This window comes from Thamnophis elegans, chromosome 4, assembly GCF_009769535.1.
Source record: "Thamnophis elegans isolate rThaEle1 chromosome 4, rThaEle1.pri, whole genome shotgun sequence".
Taxonomy (NCBI): domain Eukaryota; kingdom Metazoa; phylum Chordata; class Lepidosauria; order Squamata; family Colubridae; genus Thamnophis; species Thamnophis elegans.
The window spans coordinates 31280105-31303538 of NC_045544.1; the positions used below are offsets into that span (position 1 = coordinate 31280105).

The following is a 23434-nucleotide window of genomic DNA, read 5'->3' on the forward strand; positions in this document are numbered from 1 at the left end:
GAGCGAGTTCATCAATGAGATTTGTGATGTAAGATGGTTGTTGCAGAGGAGGCGGTGCCAAAGCGGTTGAGGCTTGCGCGGCGGGTAAACCGCCAGTAACTGTCAATTGCGCGAGGTAGCGTTCGATTTCAGTTGATGAGGAATCTGCTAACTCTGCGGCGCGAGCCTCATCTATAGCGTATATCAATGTGACTTTAGGCTTACCTAAAAGTCTGCGCCTAAGGAAAATGTCTTTCAGGCCACAGACAAACTGTTCTGCTAGGTTTGCCTCCAAATCAGGAAACTCGCATTGCGCTGCGGCGACTCGCAGAGCCTGCAGAAATTGATTAACTGTTTCTGAAGGCTTTTGAACACGCCTGCGGTACGCAAAACGTCTTGCAATTTGCGAGGGAGTAGGAGCATAATACGCCTGGAGACCGTCCGTTAGCTCCTGCCAGGATAGGTCGTAAACTGCTCTTGGAGCGGCAAAAGACCTTGCGGTGGCAAACATCTCTGGACCACAAGCAGTTAGGAAAAAACCACATTTTCTTGCTTGTGAGTAGCCCTGACGGTTATTCGCAATCAGGAAGCATTCAAATCTTTCAAGGAATGCTTCCCATGTCTCACTTCCCACCCCAAAAGGGGCAAAAGTTGGCATGCCAGCCATTACAAGGGAAAAAATAAATAAAGAATTACTTGGTTTGAAGAGAAGTGTCTGTTGAATTTTCTTCTGGTTACAGGTCCCCAGTCCTCGTCACCAGTATTGTAACTTAAGAATGAAGACAGAGGCTCTGGTTCGGTAACGCTGTAACCAATTTAATATAACAGTAACTATTAACAAATTATCTAAGGAAGACCGGCTGTGAGCACGGTAGAAACAATTGTAACAAAGATTAGACCGGTAGTCTGTGGAGAAGAAGCAGCGAAGCAGTTCCAGGTAGACTGGTATGTTTGGCTGCCAGTTGAAGAATCAGTTGACAGTTGGAAGAGCCTGCCTTTTATACCAGCAGCTCGGCAACTGACAGGCGCGTCTGATTGGCTAAGACGCGCCTGGCTGCTACCGAGCTGTCCTTCGTAACTGCGAGGACTTTCTTTCAGTATACAACAGTTTACTAATGGGCTTAATTCTGTAAGCCTAAGTATTCTGATCAGCCAAGTATCAAATACAGGTAGTTCTTGATTTACAACCACAATTGGGACTTGAACATCTGTTGCTAAGTGATGCGGTCCTTAAGTGAGTTGCAGTTGATTTTATGTCCTTTTTTGCCATGGTTGTTAAGCAAATCACTGCGATTATTAACCGAATCACATAGTCACTAAGTGAATCCCACTTCCCCCATTGATGTTTCTTGTTGGAAACCCTCTGTGACTGTGGTAAATGTTGATCATGTGATCTTAGCATATTGCAAGTGTTGTAAATACATGTCAGTTGCCAAGCACCCGAATTTTGATCACATGATCATAGAGATACTGCAACAGTTGTCAGTGTGAGAACCGGTCATAAGACATGCTGTTGTTACTTTGAATGGTCATTAAACAAATGATCATAAGACGAGGACAGTATGCTAAAACTAAGTTCATACATCCCACTAATCCATAATCTTGGTTTGTTGGACAAGACTTAGTGATTTGGTTCATACATGGTGCTAAGACATAAATCTTGGTTTACAAACCAAACTAGCCTAGATTGCATTAAGCTCAGTTCAAACAAACCACATTCTATGTGAGGGGGACTTCAGCTCTTGCTAGAAACACAGAGGAAAAAACTAGTCAGAGCTTCAAAGTATTTCAATATGAACCTGAGTGAATGGATTTATCCCTTCTAGCTACAACCTGGATGAATGGATAAGGAATAAGAGGTTTCTTAAATTTAAAGGGTGATGGATTGTGGATCGGAGGCGATCCTGGTGGGCTAAAAACCTCCGAAGTGCACAACTATTTGGTAATGGATTTATTGGTCAGCGGTGATGTTTTCTTTTCAATATCGATGGCTCCACAGGTCCAAAGTGTGCAGTTCATGGAGTTTGCTGAGGTGGAGAACCATGATGATTTTTACACCGTTGAAGAGGCCTACATTCATACGCAGGATCAGAGAGGGGCTTTTGTCATGTATGATGTGGCCCTGCAAGACCTGAAAGAGACAGAAAAGCAACTTTTGCTCGTGGCAAGTCAGTACATTGAGATGGAAAAAGGTAAGGCCTTTATACAAACTTGGGCCTGAAATATCTCTGATATTACCAATAGTTGAGGGATAGAAACTATCACAAAAAGCAGCCATCCCCAAAAGAGAAATTACTTAGTACACTAATAATACAACCAAAGATAGTTGTTTTGAAGTAATACTTGGAGAAGTAGCTCCAGAGGCACTGCTTGTTTGAAACTTTAACCTTACTGGTCATTGGGGGTCACTATTTATTTGTAATGCATCTGTAATTATAGTAAGCATACAGGGGTGGGTTCTGGCAATCACTACTGCTGGTTTGCTCGTAAGTATGCCCCGCGCGCATGTGCAGAGCAATAAAAATTGCTTTGCACATGCGTAGAAGCAAAAAACACAATGGCAGCACATATGGCGCTGTTCAGAAAACCAGCATGGCAGGCCCGAGTCACTTCCAGTTCCAGCGACCCAGGCCACCAAACTAATACTGGTTCGGCCGAACCGGTCCAAACCGGTAGGTACCCACCACTGAAGTATACCTATATTGATAATTTTCAGTTCTGTGAAGCAGGAAAATCTTGATAACATAGAGGGAATTCACCGCTTATGTTTTATTTGCGCCTCATTAACTGCAAGTGTTTGTGACTGCTTGAATGTGTTATTGCTGGGTTGAAGTCTTTCGTGTTATCCTTTTCTTTTTGAGGCCAGAAAGCAAGGCCTGATTCCTCTAGCAACCGCTATTCAAGGCGGGCAGAAACATCAGTGGATCGATCGGCAGTCTTGCTTGACCTTTGGACTTGTGAAGCAGATTTCTTAAAAGATAAGTGGCAGGTACACATATTCACGCTTCATTGGTCTTCTAAGAAATCAAGGAACCCCCCCCCCAAAAAAAACCCTGTAGTGTAACGTTCCCATGGTTCGCCCATGAGGCCAATGTTGAGAAAAGACAGGACACAACCTTTCTCGGGATGGAGCGACCCAGATTGGGGGTCTGAGAGCCCCTTTTATTGAGATAGGACAAAGGCAGGAGGAGCAATGGCATGTGAGTAAAAGCAGCCTGTAAAAGTACAATTTCTAATCTACTGCTCAGTCTATATATGGTCAAATCCTGGATGTCAATGGTAGGGCACATCTCAGAATGTTATATTATGCACTATCAGGATGTTATGGCGTTTTAGGAGTTTGTTTTCTCCTGTGTGATTCAGCGTGGCTCTGCATGCCCTGGTATGAACTGGGCCATGGGTGACTGCTACGCCTACACAAGGAACTATATTACAACACTGTAGAAAGTAAGAAAGATGACTTTGACAGAGATATGCAAGATCGGTGGCCAGAGTAGAGGTGAGGGTGAGACACATTTTAAAATTATAAAAGACAGATAATATTTGGAAGTGGATCAGAGAGATACCTCCCTAATTAACTGAACTATGAGACGAAGGAGGAGGTGCAGTACAATCAGATTTGGGAGACTCTGCTATCATAGCAGAATTTATAATCTCAATTTAGCCTTGCTGCAGAGTTGATTTCTTAGTTTAGTCTTCCTAGTGACACTGACAGATCGCCAAGGGCAGTGATTGCTAATCTCTTCTGGACCGAGTGCCCAAAGCATGTGGATGCCCGAGCCCCTAAAATGCAATGTGCGCATGCCCTGCCCCCGTGCATGTACGCCTCATCACTGCATGCTCCCTGCCCCCCCACTCATGCCTGTGCTGCTCCAGCATGCGCCCCTGCCCCCCCACATGTGCATGCACCCCCCATGCACCCTGGCCTCTGTTCATGCCTGCGCACCCCACTGCAGCCCTCTCCACACTTGTGCGGCAGAGACCTAAAGACCTGCTGGCTGACAGGAGACACGTGCCCATGTGTGGTGGAGCTAAACTGGGGCAACGGCTCACGTGCCCACAGAGACAGTGCTGCATGCCATAGGCTAGCCATCACGACCCTAGGGGCAACTAATTGTGTGCTGGACTGGAAACATTATTCATATTTGCAAATGGGTTTACTTAATAAATTGATTCATAAGGCTGCTCGTCTCAAGTACATGACTGGGCATCTTCCAATATTAAATCTTATGTTCTGTTTACATCTAGAAATGGAGGCCCTTATTTCAGCTTGTGTCTTTTTTATGATTAACCTGATGAGGTGCATTCATGTGTCACTTCAACCATAACATATAAGAAAAGGAGGGAATAGTGGATGTTTTCCTTCTCCCCTAAATTACAAAATTATACAGTATTTATGTAATCTCATCCCCACTCGGTCTAGCTCAGGGGTCGGCAACCTTAAACACTCAAAGAGCCATTTGGACCCGCTTTCCACAGAAAAGAAAACACTGGGAGCCACAAAACCCTTCCCTTGCCTGACTATTTCCTGAGTGCCCCCCAAACCAGCATATCTATTTGAATTAAAGGTTCTGTTTTCTTCTGAAACTTTTCTTTTCTTGGATTTATCCATGGTTGGCCTACTGGGGGTTGAAAAGCTCAATAAATGGTGTGCTGATGGGTGTCGCACATTGGCAGTTGTGTCACATATTTTTAGCGACAGGGAGCTGCAGCAGAGGGATGAAAGAGCCACATGTGGCTCCAGAGCCACAGATTGCTGACCCATGGTCTAGCTTACTAAATGTTGCTGCCTGAAGCAAAGGTGTACAGGCAGTCCTTGACTTACAACCACAATTGAGCTCCTCTTAACCCAGTTGTTAAGTGAATCACTGCAATTGTTAAGTTAGTAACACTATTATTAAGTGAATCTGGTTACCCCCTTGGCTTTTCTTGATAGAAGGTCGTAAAAGGGGATCCCCTGACCTTGGGACACTGCAACAGTCATAAATATGAGTCAGTTGCCAAGCATCCTAATTTTGATCATGTGATGCTACAATGGTCGTAAGTGTGAAAAATGATCATGTCACTTTTCCAGTGTCTCTCTAACGGTCACTAAATAAATTGTTGTAAATCGAGGACTACCTGCATAGCTAAGCACCAAAAGTCCATTCTTGATACAGAAGATGCCTGGGATTTAGTTTTTGCTTGTCTCTGGTGAAATTATAACCTCTTCCATCGCTATTGTGAGCAACAGTTTGGCTTACAGCCTACAAGGGAGGCTGGATAACATTAAATAAGGCCTTTATTTATTTCCTCAGCCTATGTACGTTGCCTCACTCCACAGTCCCTCTGATTTAACTGAACTACCTGGATTATTGTTCTGAACATATTTATTTTGATTTTTGAAAAACTGGTGTGATACAGCGAGACACTAGATATATAATAGGCAAAGCAGAGAATCTCATTGAGAAATTTATATATGGCAGCACGCACAGAAGTATTTGCTTCCAGCTGAAATATTTACGTTATTAGCAGAAAGCAAAAACAAACTAAAACAAAATGAAGGAAAAAATAAATATTTCTTGCTTATTGTTTTGGCTATGCTTGAAATATATTTTCAGCTTCTCGATAGTTACTTTGAAGTATACCAACATGCTTTAGATTCAGAAGAAAGATTTGCATTGGCCCAAGTAATAACTAACATCATGTACAGACGTCCTCGATTTGATTTCCACCTTGGGTATTTTGTGAACACTTACAGAGATGAATGCACTTGTCTCAAGCTTCACCTCTGCTTGGTGAGAGATATTATGCACCGACAGGTAAGTTTACACTCTATGCAGTAGAACTTTGCAGTAGAAAGTTGTGGTGGCTCATGGCTAACATGCTGAGCTTGAGATCAGAAAGGTTGGCAGTTTGGCGGTTCAAATCCCTAGCACCGCGTTAACAGAGTGAGCTCCCGTTACTTGTCCCAGCTTCTGCCAACCTAGCAGTTCGAAAGCATGTAAAAATGCAAGTAGAAAAATAGGAACCACCTTTGGTGGGAAGGTAACAGCATTCCGTGCGCCTTCGGCGGTTAGTCATGCTGGCCACATAATCACGGAGACATCTTCGGACAGTGCTGGCTCTTCGGCTTTGAAACAGAGATGAGCACTGCCGCCTAGAATTGGGAATGACTAGCATATATGTGCGAGGGGAACTTTACCTTTACCTTTAGCCAGGATAACTTTGGATCTAATTCTTTATCCTTTCCATTAAATACATGACATTCAATTTTTAGTATTTGAACTAGTGATGTCCCAAGGCATGCTGACTGCAGGTATCCAAATACAGATGTTAGCATCTATTTACTGTTTATGTAATGTTTCTGCAAAAGATTGAAAATGGGGATAGGGATGAGAAACAGATGGAAGCTAGTGAATCTAGCAGATTCAATTTATGTGTCACTTTAATTGCTTATATCAGGCTTCCTGTACCACTAAAGTCATGATACAATGTTTTTTTTTAAATCAGAAAATGCTATATTTTATGTAACAATATTTTTTTTATTCCCCCCCTCCCAGATAGAGAATCAACGTAAATATAATTATCAAATTTGGTGTGGTGGTCCTAAAGGTTGTATCTCTGAATTTGGCTTCCCCACATATATAGTTACAAAACAGTTAATTGCTCTCAGTAACAGCCCGTGAGTATCATTTGTCTCTCTAATATGGCACATAGGTTTATAATGGAGCTCGTGCTTGCTATTGTTGTTAAATAAGAAAGTCACACAAGCAAATCCCATTGTTTATTCACTTGGGTTCAAGCAATTCTTATTTAAACAAGTCAACCAGCCAAGCCATATGACAAAATAGCTTTATTTACACTGTTCTTCCACCTGCAAATGCTCATTTCTCAGACTTAGTAATAATAATAAGGCATTAATTCTGTGTTCAGCATGCATATATGTACATGGAGTAATCTCTAAATTAATAGTAGACATGCAAACAATTAAGATTTCATTATCCCCTAAAATATTTGTTTAAAAATTGTAATGTATTATTTTAAAAAGTCAGGATCATGTCACTGTACTTGGACTCAAACATATAAGAGTGTTTCAACACAGAAGGCTCTCTAAATTTTAAAAGCCAGAACTACAAGCAAAACAAAGAATCTGTGACTTTTTTAGTTGTGTTATCTGCTGTGTGGTGTCAAAATCTATTCCTCCCTTTCATTTTGTAATAATGTATTACTCCTTATTTACTCCTCTGCTTTCTCATAAAATAGACTTAAGAAAGTCATCTTTTCAACTGTGTATTTACATTATAAGTAAATATATAAATGTATTTTAAAAAATAATTATGTTAAACTAACATCATTCTGGTATATATGGAAATATATAGTGCACTGAGCTAAAAGACTGCAGCTACATTTATATATGGATAAATAAAAACATAAATTGAGTCATACATTCAATTAAGAAAATGCTTGTTTTCCAATCCATTTCACCTCTAAATAGTTACCATTTTACATTACTTATCATATATGGTTATGTTTTATTACCGTATTTTTCGGAGTATAAGACACACCTTTTTCCCTCAAAAAAGAGGCTGAAAATCTGGGTACGTCTTATACACTGAATACAGCATTTTTTGCCTCCTGAAACCCCACCCCCTTCACCAAAATAGCCATGCATAGCCTTTAGGAGGCTTATAGAGTATTCCTGGTGGCTGGGGAGGGCAAAAATGAGCGAAAAACAGGGCGGTTTTTGCTCCTTCAGCCCTCAGGAGCATTCTATAGGCTTCCCAACGGCTATACATGCCCTTTTTTGACAAAAAGGGGCAGTTTTTGCAAAAAACGGGCTGGTTTTTTGCTCATTTTTGCCCCCCCAACCCCCAGGAGCACTCTACAAGCCTCCTAAAAGCTATGCGTGCACTTTTTTATGACAAAAAACGGCCTGTTTTCATGAAAAACGGGCTGTTTTCGGGAGGTCTGCAGAGTGCAAAAACTTTTTTAAAAAAATTGCCTCTTCAAAACTTGCTGAGTCTTACACTCAGGTGCGTCTTATACTCTGAAAAATATGATAGTTTTTTGGGGTGGAATAGTTTTTATTAATTTGTTTTCAAATAATCCTATTCTGTCATAATACGTTTAACCCCTTTTTCCTTTAAAGTACAGCTCTGAAGAACATGTATTTATTGGAATTCCATTCCTCCCTTGGCCTAGTATCTTTAATTCCTAAAGCTCTAGATCATGCCCTTCAAGAGTTCCAACAAATCTGTGGGCCAAACACAGCCAGTGCGGCCATTCATTTGGAGGAACAAATACTTCAACTTTCGCTGGATGGATGGATGACGATGGAAAATCCAGAATCTTTTTATGGCGCTCAAATTCAGAGAGATGTATGTTTTTGTTCTACATACAAGGATTTGGATGGGTTTCTGGTGCTTAAAAGGTCCTAATCTCATTAAGTAGACATATAGGATTGGGTTAATAGAGATAATTCAAAATGTTTGTAGACCTATTATAGATTCTATGTAATTAAATTTCTAATACAGAAGGACTCATATCTTGATACAAAATTGAATTTAACTGCAGTGTTCCACTGATACAGTGGAGTAAAGCCATTTCTCTTTGTGAGCTGGGCATGGGTACTATTTGTACTTTAAGAGAATCTATTTGCTGTTTATGCTTAAAAGTAAAAAAGAACATCTCTTCCCATAATCATACTTGCCTGTTGTCCAGTCATCTGAAGGTTCTTGTTCCATCTTCTCCTATCTTTCAATCAAATATTTCCATGATATAAAATAATGTCTTGAACAATAAAGTATCAATCGTAACATCAGTACAACAATCCATTGATATTCTTTGAATTAAACATTGATAAATATTATTCTTTCATGGTAGATATTTGCAGATGTTCTGGTTGAGAATCCTCTTATTATAAGAGAAATCGTTACTTTAGCCTTGAAATCGGTATCAGAAGAAGAACAGCGACCAAGTAAAGAAAAACAAACTATTACTTTGAATGTCTTTTCAAGACTCCTTGAACTCCTAACTCTCCGTCATCGGTTGATTGAGGCAGCAGTAGAAGGGGCACAACTGGGCAGGTTAGCACAAAGGAAATCATTGTAGAAAGTTGTACTGAAATTCAGCAATATTTTTTTTATTTAATCTAAGTCTTTTCTGTACTATTGTTTTAATCTTTAAAAGCATAATGGCAAAATCCATATTCAATGTAATAATTGTCTTCTTGCTTCAATTCTTCCAAATCACAATTGACATCATCTTATTGACTACTAAGTTCTTAACTGAAATCACTATTCCTCTCCTTCCATCCTGACCCAGTATAAAGTCTGATCCCATGATCTATAGCTGGCCCTATTAGTTTACTCAACTGAAAATCATGGGAAAGTCATTATTTTAAGGGAAGCTCCAGATATTTCAATCTGAGCTGTAATGTCAATAGTTGATAATTGCAGTTGAATGCTTTTGATTAGTACTGTTTAAATGTGTTTAACAAATCAAATTATACTGGTTGTTTTTACTTTGGCATGTTCATTAGTTAGAAAATATTACAAATATAATACACCAAAACCTTCTACTTATCTTTTCCTAATAACCCAAACTGCAACTTGGCTTAGCAGGGAACAAGCAGCATGTTGTCTAAACCTAGAACTCTGGTTTTATTCCATGCCAATCTAGCCATGGAAAGAATTCAAAAGAAATAAGCTAGAATTTCTGATGCAGTGATCACAGTAATCAAATCACAGATAAAATTGCATGTAGTTTTTTTTAATTTGTGGTAGGTGCCAGCAAAAATTATCTGAGCGGTGGACAAAGTGAAAGTATGGATTGAAGTATTATACAACTATATTTATTTTCTCTGGGTATAAAACTCAAAAAAAAAAATGACAGGAAATGAATGTTTGTGTTTTGCGTGAGCAGAGTGACCACTATAAGCGGTTGGTTCAAATATGTACATTCTTTTTCTTCTTAGACTGTACAAAGAATTTGCAAAAGAAATGGGCTTTAATGAGTTTCATTTATACTTACGGCCTGTGTACTTTGAATGTGCAACTCACAAAGAGAAGGCTGACCAGTTCTCACCAATATTCATTGCTTCACTTCTAGAAGATCAGGACCTTAACCTGGACAGGTAAGTCAGAGGCTTATAAATGTTTTCAGCAGATAAACATGTTTTAAATTGTTTTCTTTTCTTTTGCAGATATATTCCTTCTCACTTAATGTTAGAGATCCAAGATATAGACAATCAAATTGGAAAATTTAGCTTTTGCACCAGGGAGAGCATTCTGCAGGTAACTGAAATATTCTTTATTCCTGTCTCAAAGCTATTATATTACTTCATTTTACTCTTCCGGCCCCTTTCCTATTTGTTTTATTTTGTACTAAATCAGTAGTGTTTATGACTGTACTTCTGACTAGAGTTGTACAGATTCCATAAATAACAAAATATTGTGTAACTGCAGTTTGAAGATTTAGACCTCTTAGCATCTAGATTTTCAACAAATCTTGAAGCAAGAAATGCAATTCTAAATTATACCAAAAGTCACATTATGCAACAATTTAGTCATTCTGAAGTCTTGGGGGGGGGGGTTAACTTCAGTGAATCCTGCCCCCACCCCCTTGTATGCTCTGCCCAAAACAGAAAAAAGGATATTTGTGTTCCAAGGAAAATTCAGTGTTAAATAGTGGAGCAGGTTTAGCAGAGGTCTTGGGTGGAAAAATAGATTACTGATTTTAATCAATCACATATCATTGCTGAAATGATTATTGCTTCTGTATGTTCACTGGAGATCTTCTGATCAACATTATTACTTGTCTATGGCATTTGATTAAATTTGTTTTGGGCTAAACTATTGTCACAGAAGGTGGCAGCATGTAGTTAATTTTGGCTAATGTTGAAAATGCTATGCAGTATCAGACATGGCGATAACGGAACAAAAGACTATTTGGAAATGACAAGGTTATACATGATAGACTGGAAAGCCTATCAATGCACAATATGTTTTTGCTTGTATATAAACGGGGGGGGGGGAGTAATGACAAAATCTTAGGTATTGCTACACACACATCTTAAGAATGTTACACGCACATATAGTTATCTGGAGTGAAGGCTGACTAAGAGATTTTCTGAATTAGATTCTGTTGCTTCCAAACTCCATGCAAAATCAGTCCTGGGTTTATGACCGCATTTGAGCCCAAAACTTATGTTGCTAAGCGAGACAATTGTTAAGTGAATTTTGCCCAATTTTACAATCTTTCTTGCTAGAGTTGTTAAGTGAATCACTGCAGTTGTTAAGTTAGTAACCAGTTTGTTAAGTGATCCTGGCTTCCCTATTGCTTTTGCTTGTCAGAGGATCACAAAAGATGTTCACATGACCTTGGGACGCTGCACATGTCATAAATATGAGTCGATTGCCAAGCATCTGAATTTTGATTACTTCATGGGGATCAGAGGGGGCTTTTAAATCCCGGCGTTGCCAGTTTGCTCATGCTCGTGCGCGCAATGCTTTTGTGCATGCGCAGAAGCATCCGGGTGGGTGGACGGAGCCTCCCGCCGCCGCCACTACTAGTTCAGCCCATCTGGGTGGAACCAGCAACCCACCTCTGATAGGGATGCTGCAATGGTCATAACTGTGAAAAACAGTCATAATTGACTTTTTTCAGTGCAGTTGTAACTTTGAATAGTCACTAAATGAATTGTTGTAAGTTGAGGATTACCTGTACAACTGAAGCATGTTTGTAGCCTCATGGTCAGACCTAAAGGAAGTAAATGTGCAATGTTACACTGTAATGACCACTAATCTTTTTATCTTCATCCTTCAGCTGTTACTGAAGCAGTATGGACTGGAAAACTTGCAGATTGCTCTTGCTTGCCAGATCACACATAAAAATATGCTCCTTGTAGCTGTTCAGCAGGCTGCATTTTGTCCTTCAGTGCACCTGACACTAACTGGAGATTTAAAGGTTGGCAACTTTCCCCTCTCTTCCTCCCTTTCAAAGACCAAATTCCACCACTGTCTTTAAAAAAAAAACCATAAAAATCAGAAGCAAAAAAGTTACAAGGGAGTCTTTCTTTGCTATCTGCCTTCCATGCTCTTTGACTTACATTCTACTGGGAAAATGTTAGACACATCTCTGTTTCAGGAGATTATTGTCAAAGAAAAATAAAATGTGAGATTATGGGTACCTTTCCGTGTTAGCCTTTTTCGTCTGGGGTATATTCCAGATATGTTGATGTCAACTATTTGAAGGTCACATATCCTGATTGAGAAGGCCCTATTCCAATGATGGAGTCTTTGTCAATAGATGTAATTTCTCCATAAATAAGGCGATGGCAGATCTCACTAGGTTGCATCTACTTTATGTGATTACACACATTATTGTTAACCTTCTGGGATTTAGGAAATCTTGTTTCTGAAACTAGACATTTCTTTTAGTCATACATAGGTCTTAGACTTATATATATTGCTTCATAATGTTTTACAGCCCCCTCTGAGTGGTTTACAAATGTCAGCATATTGCCCCCAACAGTCTGGGTCTTCATTTTACCTCAGAGGGATGGAAAGTTGAGTTGACCTTGAGCCCATTAGGATCAAACTCCTGGCTGTAGGCAGAGTTAGCCTGCAATAGTAATAGCAATAGCACTTAGCCTTATATACCGCTTCACAGTGCTTTACAGCCCTCTCTAAGCAGTTTATAGAGTTAGCATATTTTCCCCAACAATCTGGGTCCTCATTTTAGCGACCTTGGAAGGATTGAAGAATGAGCCAACCTTGAGCCGATGAGGTTTGAACTGCCGAACTGCTTGTAACCGGCAGTCAGCAGAAGTAGCCTGCAGTCCTGCATTATAACCACTGTATTCTAACCACTGTGCCACCAGGGCAATGTAATAATGTAAGCAGACATACAGTAATGTAAGAGTCATAGGACAGGTGATTCTTTTATAGAGTCATACAAGGCTAGAAATAATATACTGTCATTATGAATAGTGGCTATTGATAGCCTATAAGGAAGCAACAGCATTTATTTATTTAACAGTGTGTCATATTATGCAAGATTAGGGTATTATACCAGCCACGCCACTTTTCTTAATCCTTGCAGCCCTCCTTTGAAAAAACTAGGATACCTCCTCCTCGCCAGGATACTCTTCAGGGTCTGCCTTTAAGTTTAACCCATGTTGCTTGATGAAAGTCAAACACTATCATCATTGTTCCATATAAGAATTTTCTGAGAGAGGAAAAGGATTGCTGGTTGTGATTTGTAGGCAACCATCATTTTTCTCTCTTCTTTGCTCACATGGTTTATCTTTTTCAAAAAAATTCATAATATAAAAAAGAATAAAATGGAAACCAGTGCAGACTTATCATTTAGCACGTGCTAACAATTTGCCTCAGGAGATCATAATATTCTTCTTAAATGCTCTGTTAAAATTAGATTTTAACCAATTTTTGTTTCCAATTGAGCCTGTTTTTTTTTCAGAAACAGGAGAAGATTAAAAAATATACATGTATTTAAAAATCTCATTAGTTTTCCACCTGGATAGCTATTTTCTGAGTAAAAAGCAGTGTGTTTAATATGCACATTTCTTTCAGTAACATTATTCAGCTCCATACTTATGCTGCCTTCTGGCTATTTAATGCTTTCTTGTTCTTTTTTATTTTCTGTTTTTCTTTTTCTTTTGGGAATATTAGAATAAGCCAAATTAAAGGAACTTGAAACTGCAGAGTCAAAATGTTCAACAGGGCCCATATGATGGCATCAAGCTGTTGTGGCCCACCAGCGACCAGCAGAGCTGGCAGCAGATTTGGACAGTGAGGAAATTGGGGAACAGGGGCCAGTCCTGGAGTCTGGGGAAGGCTCTGAGTCGGAGGCAGAGATGGGGCCAGGGCCATCTGACAGTTACCAGTTGCCTTCAGAGTCAGACATCAGTGAGGCAGATGAACAGCTGGAGCCTGTTCCCAGTGTGCACATGCACAGAGTTGCCAGACGAAGGGAACAGCTAAGGAACAAGTAAGCCCACAGGTGGATGGTGAATGGCCCCTCCCATAGGGCTGTTTGCAGGAGACAATTAGTTCATTCCTGCATTCTTGCCAAGTATTGTGGCATCTGAAAGATATCGGCCTGGCCACTCTTCAAGCCTGATAAAAGTCGGTAATTGTGAACTATCTGGAAAGACTGTGGGCTGGGACTTTGCTGGAGAGGAATTCACCGTAAATTAAATAAAAGGGGTTTGTCGGGACGAGGACTCGGCTTTGTGTTGCTGGGGAAGTCTAAGTCAGAACACAAGCATCCAAGAGCATGTGCTGAGTTCCAGGACACTTACAAGGGCCTCCGTTTACACTGACCTTTCTCTCTCCTCTATAAAAATATTCAGTGTAACAATCTGAGCCACTGAGGCTTTCATTTCCACTTCCATTTCAATTTCTCATAATGTCCTCAGTGGTGGTTGTTTTCCACAGCAACAACTTGCCTGATGGTATCCGAGTGGCTTCCCTGAGTAAGAGACCTCGTTGCTCTTCTCTTTCAGGAAGGACACCTGAGTGTGAAAGGTCAGAGCAACAGCTCACCAAATGGAAGAAGTTCTACAGTTGGGAGTGAAGCAGAGGATACCTCCATGTCTCATTCCATTAGGCGATTTGCAGCTGGAGGTTGCAATTCAAAGAGGTAGCTTAAAGAGACACACACAACTCTTATAGTGTCAGGGGCGCATACGTGCCGAATGAGGACTGGAGAGAACCACAACCAGCCACAGAAAACCCACTGGATGACTTTGAAACCATAATTCTCTATCCACATAACCTATTTCATGGGATGGCTGTAGAATAAAATGGAGGAAACTTCCTTCTTGATGGAAAGAGAGAGACTTTAAATCTAAACAATAATTTTTTTAAAAAAATCAGAGCATCTGGGTATTTAGGCTAGGGCTAGGTAGAGCAGTTGTAAGACAATGGCTGCTGTTCTCGTGTCTGAATGCTCTCTGGATTTAAATACCAATTGCAGAAAGGAGCCTTACACCCAAAAGGCCGTTGCTCCCAAAGAGCTCTTCCAAGTAACTTATCCCTCCTCTACTCCTTTTCTGAGGGATCTTCCAAAAGGGAAGGCAGGTCTTCCAGAATATAATATAGCTCCGCCTCTGATTTTGATTTGTAATTTACTCTGTACCACTGGCATCTTAAGACAGCTAGGGCTGCTTCAAATACATCAGTGTGTTACTGCTTTGTGCCTTATAGGGCGGTCTGTGTTTTCAGTGGAGAGATTCCAGCTCCTGGTTTAGCAACATGCTGAAATAGTTGGGAGAGATTCCCAAATGCAGCAGTGCTGCTAGGCCAGCATTACAGATCGTAGGGGTTCAGAAAACAACATACATTCACTTGAAGTTATTTGTAAAAATAATAAAGGTGTAATATAAATAAATAGATGGATGGATGGATGATAGTGTTGGAAGAAATATCCATCTGGTTCAGTTCCAAGCTGGGAGAAAGACACTGGAAACACGGAGGCTGATTGGAAAGATGGTTTAATGACAAAGCAGAACCACCAAGCATGTGTGATTCTGGGTAGCTGACCACATGGCGTTGAGAGTGAGGGGCTTTTATACCTTCTCTTGGGCTTTGCATTTGAACTTCCTATTCCTGTGCAGGAACATGTATTCTTTTGGCTGTTGTAGGGGTCATAGCTGGCTGTGCAGCTTGTCTGAGCTAAGTTTGGTTGACACCTGGAGGGTGATTGAATGTCCCCAGGAGATTGTGCAATGTGGTGAGCTCTACTGCTAGATGGTAGAGGGTTAATTCTATTAGGTCCTGAGGGTTCATTTCTTAATCCCATCATCTGGTAGCTGGAGGTCTTTTGTTTTGTAGATAGGCTGGCCAAATCTTTCTCAATGGGCATAAAATATCTGATGGGGGCTATTAAGAAAGACTTGGGGGCTGTTTTCTGTCTCCAAGAGAATGTTTCTCTATTTCTCCTTTAAGGAAATATAATATTCTGCCTTTTTAATATTTCCTAAAATATTTCATTCTTCTGGGAGGGAGTGGCTTCCCACAATAGATGATAGATACTAGATAGGTAAGTAGGTAGGTAGGTAGACAGATAGACATCACAGAAAATGGGAAACTTTCCAAGTGTTTGACATATTTGTGTACATATTTAATATATTGTAATACTTTAATTCATCCTGTTACTATAATCCATGGTTTTCAATTCTTCGTAAAAGCAAGAAAAAACCCGAAAAGCAACAGCATTATGTGTAAAAAAAGTTTAATGCCTGGGCACAGCCAAAGAATAAAATGGTGCTTATGAATACAGTTTGCATTCCAGTAGTATTTCTTAGTAATGTTATTTTCCTTCATTCTCCAGACCTACTGAGGCTTTTGTTTCAATTCAGCTGGAGAAACAGGGTCCAAGGGACTTGATGTTGAATACATTCATTCAGAAGAAAGAAATCTTGGGAAGTAGAATACAAAATCCAGTAAGTGTATCTGAAATTGTTTAGGAATTAACCAATGTTTGATGATAATTTTTAAAGGGTTATTCATCAACTTTACTATAATAGCTTGGCTTTAAGCTTTTGGATATTTTTTGTCCTTGCAGATAGATAGTCCTCAACTTAAAACCACAATTGGGGCCAGAATTTTCATTGTTAAGCACTTAAATCAATTGTCCCAATTTTATGACCATGTTATAAGCAAATCACTGTAATTCTTAAGAGAACCACATGGTTAAATGAATCTGGCTTCCCTCATTGACTTTGCTTATCAGAAACTGACTGGGAAAGTCACAAATGATGATCACACAACCCGGCAACGCTGCAATCATTGTAAAATACATGCTGGTCACCAAGCCCCTAAATTTTGATCACATGACCATGGAGACTGTTGCTGCAGTCATAAGTATGAGGACTGATCATAATTCACTTTTTTCAGTGCCATTGTAATTTCAGTTGCTAAACAAATGGTTGTAAGTGGAGGACTACCTGTAATTTAAAATATAAAATATATTTTAGATATCTGTAGCCATGTTTTATGAGATTGGTGGCCATTTAAACAGGATCAATAAATAAATATTTAAAAAATACCATATTTTCCGGCGTATAAGATGACTTTTTAACCCAAAAAAATCATTTCATAAATCGGGGGTTGTCTTATACGCCGGTTATCGTTCCAAGCCTCTCAAAGTCAATCTTCCCTCAGGCACGGCCTGAAACCTCTGAGGCAAGTGCAGTGCAGTAATTGCCAATCGGGAAGGGAGATAAGCATAGCGAGCCACAAGCCTCAATTTTAAAGCACTTCACCTCTCTATCTGGCAAGCAGGGGATTTGATTGCAATGCCTAACAGGCGATCCGGCCCCTCTTAGGGTGACTATGCTAGAGAGCCCCTCTCTACTGCCACCTCAATTTGTTAAATTTAGTAGAAGCCAATTAAGAAATTTTAGAATATCCAATTTTCCAAAATTGTTTAGATATCAGTTGCCTACTCCAACTGTCTTGGAGTCAGGAAGGCGGGCTGATGATGTCACACCCTCTGCCAATCCGAGCAGGCAGGCCTTGTATTCATTAATAGAAAATACATTGCTCGCCGTGATTGGCTGGGCACTGTATACTGCCATAACCACTTGAATTAAAATTACCATATTGAAATCAAATCTGATGTTTTTTAATTTTTATTTGGTGTGCCTCAGGAGAGGGGTAGCCTTATACAGCGAGTATGGCCCAAACTCTATATTTTAGCAGGAAAAGTAGGGGGTCGTCTTATACACCCAGTCGTCTTATACGCCGGAAAATATGTTAAGTCAATCTTGTAATCAGAACAAATAAGAACAAGAATGTGTGTTTGTATGAAAAGAAATAATAGAGGAGTAAAGTCTTAGGAATACTTGAAAAACAAACCTTAATAATGATTGTTTCTTTAATTGTTACCATAAAATGCCAAGTGGTGATTCTTTAGATATGGTAACCTTTCAAATTTTCTTTTGCTATTTGAGGGAACTGTTATGCAAAAATGTTTCTGAGAACAGGGATGAGGATCAAATCCTATTTATATTTTAAAATCTATATATTTATGCAATTTATTTGCATATTTATTGTTATATTCCCAGATGTTGGGGCATTAGATTAGGTAAATCGTCAACACACTGAAATAATTCTGAATGTATCAGGTTGGGATTGGAATCAGAGAAGTGTTAAGAGGATTCCTGAATCCTTCCACTACAATCGCCTGCTTTCCTTTAAAATATCCTTTCAAAGACAATATAAAAAATCTTGAATGGGCTGAGCCGAAAATCAGAATTTAGGGGCCACTATTGTGTTATTTTATATATTGCCTAAAGAATCTGTAGCAAAAATATTTTAAAAATATTTAACTTTTTTAAAAAAAATAGTTGTGCAAACAAGGGTGCCTTTCCACTCCTATATGTTAGCTCTTGAATTCAAGGTATTCTATTTACAACATTTCATATATAATTATTACAACTGTGTACAGTTTAGGTAACAAACAAGTGGCATTAATTTCTTCTAGGATGAAGCTGAAAAAGTCAAAAGAGAAGTTATTGCTGAATATTGCCACAGGCAAGTACAGGAAATGTATGCAGTATCTCTCCTGAAGAGTCATACGCAGTGTGTTTGTTTTTCCCCACAGTCTATGTTATGGTAGGAAATGGTGCAATGTTGACTTTTATTCAGCAGAGGTAATAGAGCAGTGTTTCTCAACCTTGGTCCCCTGAAGATGCGTGGACTTCAACTTCAATTCTGGGAGTTGAAGTACACGCATCTTCAGGTGGGCCAAGGTTGAGAAGCACTGCTATAGAAGAATTAAAGAGTAAATATAATTCTAAAATGAAACAGATTGAAACATCTGATACATAGCGTTCTGTTATTAGTTAAAGCAAGAAAGAAAATAAAAAACCCAATTAATCCTTTATATAACCTTTCAATGTGTATTATGCGAACTGGATATTTACAGCATTTATATAAATAAACCATTCATCAACCTTGGTGTTACATATAAGGCAGAAGAAACTGCCTTGATATTCAAGCCATGAAGTTTGGATTGTTGCAGTGCTGGTTTTGTTATTGAGTCTCGGAAGGAGGTAGCCATTGCTACTGATATTGTATATCATGACACAGAATCAAAGATAAACAAACAGAAGGATTCCACAGAGTTCAGATTATAACTCAAACAACATGACTAGTATTCAGGGATTTCAGGAATTGTAGTCCAGAATATCTGGTGGGGGGCATGTAATTTAGATCTGCATTGCGTTCTTTCTGATATTATAAGTGTTGTGACTGGAATATTTTTTAAAATGGGGGGAAAGTATGTCACAGGCTGGGAGATTGACTTAAAAATCTACAATAAATAAGTTTATTCTCCAATGTAGAAGTCAAGTAATGACTTGATACCATCACAATTAAACAATAAGAAATATTAACGAATGTCTGGATTCTTCCACCATTACCCATTGCTAAGGCTGAAAAGATAAAATCCTATACATTATTTATCTCACAGCAGCACTAATAAATTTTTGAAACTTCTTCCTTTTGAAGTTGGTCATTTGAATATCAAGACACTGTTTTTTTTTAAATATTAGCTAGATCATTCTTCTGATATTAAGATTTGGATCCCGTTTAGGTTGACTCACCGTATGTCTCAGTACTCTCTTCGAAGTCAGATCATTGCCTATTATAACAGTATAAGAGCAATGCTGGATGGCTTTCCCAGGGTGAAAAACAAATACTTTACCATAGGATTGCCACAAGAGAAAAAAGATGAAAAAGAATCCAAAGAAAAAGTTAACAGTGATCCCAGGTTTGTAACTTGTTTGCAGAGTTCCTTACCAACTTGATTGAAGTGCCAAAAAGAATAAAGCAGTGGGGTTAAAGCAATATCGATTGGTGGTTCTTGAGTGCTGTGTACCATTGAATTTATTTGGAGAAGTAATTCAATTATTCTGTTAACAATCAGGTCATTCCAGCCACGACCTCGTTGCTTGCTGTCCAGTGATGGACAATCCTTCTTGAACCTGTGGTTCATCCCTCACCCTTCAGAAACCCTAGCTACATTCAAAATGCTACCAGAGAAGGTCAGTGCTTTAACAATCTTGTACAAAGTTCTTTATTGGCCAAACGGCCTAGATCTGAGATTGATCAACTAGTAGAGTGCGAATATGAACAGCACAGGAAAATATATTTTATTGGGAATCATGATTTTAAAAGTGACTGAGATGTGACCCAAGATATTTGATACTTCGCGATATTTTCTCTCATCATCATCTGCCATACACAATCAGAGATACTATGAAAGCAAAGAGAACTATCCTGACTCAGAATTATGGACTTAGTCCACCCTAATGGATGCTCCATTTTGGGAAAGTTTGGCCTATCCTTTGGCGGATAGCAGGTACAAAGATTTTATCAGCTTCTGTGTGTGCATCTGGGTATATGCATAATAGTTATCCTTAGCTGAATGCAATGAAATTTCATTTTAATGTATACTGATTAGTGTACATTTAAAGTGACAATAAAGTTCTATTCTATTCCATTCCATTCCATTCTTTGTTGGGTGATATCTGTGATAGAAGAAATAGTAGTCAAGCAGGCCTTTCTCCTGTATAGAGAGCTAGCAGGGATACTCAAATTGCTACAGAAGCTAAATTGCACTCCTTCTTAATATACATAATAAATAACTGTGATGCAATGAAGATCCTCCCGGTTTACTCTGAAACCGGGAGGATTTGGTTAACCCAGTATGCTAATCCATAATTGTTTAAACTATGATTTGTTTAAAAAAGACATAATTGGCTGATTTCTTATGCACTGGGATAATCATTAAAATGTTATCATTTTAAGGGGTTCATCAGTCCTGCTGATGATTTAGTGCAGAAGTGGTTAATTTTTGGAATTTTAGAATTTAGAATTTATTAGAATTTGTAGGCCGCCCTTTTCCCTGAGGGGACTCAGGGCGGCTCACACAAAAACTGGGAAGGGGAAATACAGACATTAGGACAAACAAGTAATAAAATAGCAAGCAACATACATTCATCATTCGGGAGGGGTAACTATCCTATCCCCAGGCCTGACGGGCGAGCCAGTTCTTCAAGGCTATGCGGAAGGCTTGGACGGTGGAGAGGGTACGAATCTCCACGGGGAGCTCGTTCCAAAGGGTCGGGGCTACTGCTGAGAAGGCCCTCCTCCTTGTAGTTGCCAGCCGACATTGGCTGGCCGATGGAATACGGAGGAGGCCTAATCTATGGGATCTTATCGGTCGCAGGGATGTAATTGGCAGAAGGCGGTCTCTCAAGTATCCAGATCCACTGCCATGTAGGGCTTTATGGGTGATTAATAGCACCTTGAAGCGCATCCGGAGATCAACAGGTAGCCAGCGCAGCTCGCGGAGGATAGGTGTAATGCGAGTGATCGCGGGTGCACCCGTGATCACTCGCGCGGCTGCATTCTGCACTAGCTGAAGTCGCCGGATGCTCCTCAAGGGCAGCCCCATGTAGAGCACATTGCAGTATTCCAGCCTAGAGGTCACAAGGGCCCGAGTGACTGTTGTGAGAGCCTCCCGATTCAGGTAGGGTCGCAACTGGCGCACCAGGCGAACCTGGGCGAATGCCCCCCTGGTCACAGCCGTCAAGTGGTGGTCAAATGACAGCTGTGGATCCAGGAGGACTCCCAAGTTGCGAACCCTCTCTGAGGGGTATAAAATTTGACCCCCCAGCCTGAGTGGTGGAATAGTAGCCAAATCTTTGGGAGGGAAACACAACAGCCACTCGGTCTTTTCTGGGTTGAGCACAAGCTTGTTAACCCTCATCCAGTCCATAACGGCCTCAAGGCCCCGGCTCATCACGTCTACCGCTTCATTGAGTTGGCACGGGGCGGACAGATACAATTGAGTATCGTCCGCATATTGATGGTATCTAATCCCGTGCCTGCGGATGATCTCTCCCAGCGGTTTCATGTAGATGTTGAATAGTAGGGGGGATAAGACCGAGCCCTGAGGCACCCCATAATTTAGGGGCCTAGGGGACGATCTCTGCCCCCCCACTAACACCGACTGTGACCTGTCCGAGAGGTAGGAGGAGAACCACCGTAGCACGGTGCCTCCCACTCCCACCTCCCGCAGTCGTCGCAGAAGGATACCATGGTCGATGGTATCGAAAGCCGCTGAGAGGTCAAGGAGGACCAGGATGGAGGAACGTCCTTCATCTCTGGCTCTCCAGAGATCATCCATCAATGCGACCAAAGCGGTTTCTGTGCTGTAACCGGGCCTGAAGCCTGACTGGAAGGGGTCTAGGTAGTTTGAGGCCAAAGACCATGCCTAATATTTGGAGAGAAACTTGGGGGAGGCAAAAAGACTGGGACCACATTGCTCATGTGGAAGGCCAGTGGTTGGGGAAACAGTTTTGAAGGTTTACTTTGTTTTTTTAAATGTATAGGACTAAGGGCTTACCTTACACTTGTATCTTTTCTATTTTCATGTTTAACTACTCATGATTTATGAAATAACATAGCAATCATGGACAGAAGGCGGCTTTGGGACCACAGAAAAGGAGGTTCAGGGACCTCATTTGTATCTGCAACCTATGGCCCCCACGTGATTTAGCACAGAGTAGGAATTCAGTCACAAAAAAGATGAAAAAAATGAAGAAATACAATAGAAGCCTTAAATAAACTTAGTTAACTCCTAAATATTGGATGTGCTACTGTTTCTAAGTAAAATACAAAGTTCATCCGCTAAATTTTAATTTACTCAGAAAAAAAAAATACTTGGGCTTACTGTTTGGTAACTACTGTAATAGTAGTTGCCCTTGGGATACAAGCAGAAATGAAGCAGCCAAGGGAATGGTAAGATAAAAGCTGCTTAGTCGTCAGTAGGAATGTGGGCCGGGCAGTTTCTTGGGCTTAAAAGGGATATGGGGAGAGATGTAATTTCAGACTGCAAGACTCTGTTAATGTAAGCTTACAATCAAGTAGAATCATTTGGCTTTGGACCTCATCTACCTTGCAAGGTTGACATCCACCAGTAAACAACTCAGCACACTGCTTGTTGACACTAAATAAAGAAAGACAGTAGGACACTTAGTGAACCTATTTGGAGAGGATTTATGAAAGGCAGCAATTACAGCAGTTTATGAATGATTGAATTGGTGTCACTCTGAACTGCTCAATCAGTTTCTTTAAAGCATTTCTCTGTCTGTTCTCGAATTGGATAGACAACCAAATGGCTTATGTATTCAATAAAAGCACGACAGGCTTGCCATCCAAACAGACAGACATAGAACAAAAAGAAAATATAGGTGTAACTTCTGAAAGTTATAAAGTCTTTATAACGATCAGATAAATGGACTTAATTCAAGTGGAGTATTGTTTGCCCTCATAAATATCAGGCAGGCAGTTCAAAATGGCGAATCACCCAGATGAGCCATTACAGCAAGTGTGCTTCCTGCTCTCCCTCTGCTGTCTAATGGAAGGAC

The 23434-nt window shown here is 40.1% G+C and overlaps 2 protein-coding genes across 2 annotated transcripts in view; both read left to right on the top strand.

Moving 5' to 3' along the window:
- The first annotated feature begins 1966 nt into the window (after positions 1-1966).
- Positions 1967-19804, top strand: LOC116507263. Its single transcript, XM_032215293.1, has 12 exons — positions 1967-2171; positions 2841-2968; positions 5580-5780; positions 6522-6643; positions 8111-8339; positions 8845-9047; positions 9938-10096; positions 10166-10256; positions 11788-11928; positions 14492-14628; positions 16321-16432; positions 19550-19804. The coding sequence occupies exons 1-12, from the start codon at positions 1967-1969 to the stop codon at positions 19802-19804; spliced, it is 1983 nt and encodes a 660-aa protein (XP_032071184.1).
- A 222-nt stretch (positions 19805-20026) lies between these two features.
- LOC116507423 (coiled-coil domain-containing protein 162-like) overlaps positions 20027-23434 on the top strand; it is a 32670-nt gene continuing 29262 nt past the window's right edge. Inside the window, exon 1 of the mRNA XM_032215541.1 lies at positions 20027-20041. Coding sequence (XP_032071432.1) covers positions 20027-20041 — 15 coding nt within the window. The remainder of the gene's footprint in view (positions 20042-23434) is intronic.

Excerpts from the sequence above, each read along its gene's own strand:
- LOC116507263 (XM_032215293.1), top strand. The coding sequence starts at position 1,967 with ATGGCTCCACAGGTCCAAAGTGTGCAGTTCATGGAGTTTGCTGAGGTG. Across the intron at positions 5,781-6,521 it reads GAGATATTATGCACCGACAG|ATAGAGAATCAACGTAAATA; the intron begins GTAAGTTTACAC and ends CCCCCCTCCCAG. Across the intron at positions 8,340-8,844 it reads GCGCTCAAATTCAGAGAGAT|ATATTTGCAGATGTTCTGGT; the intron begins GTATGTTTTTGT and ends CTTTCATGGTAG.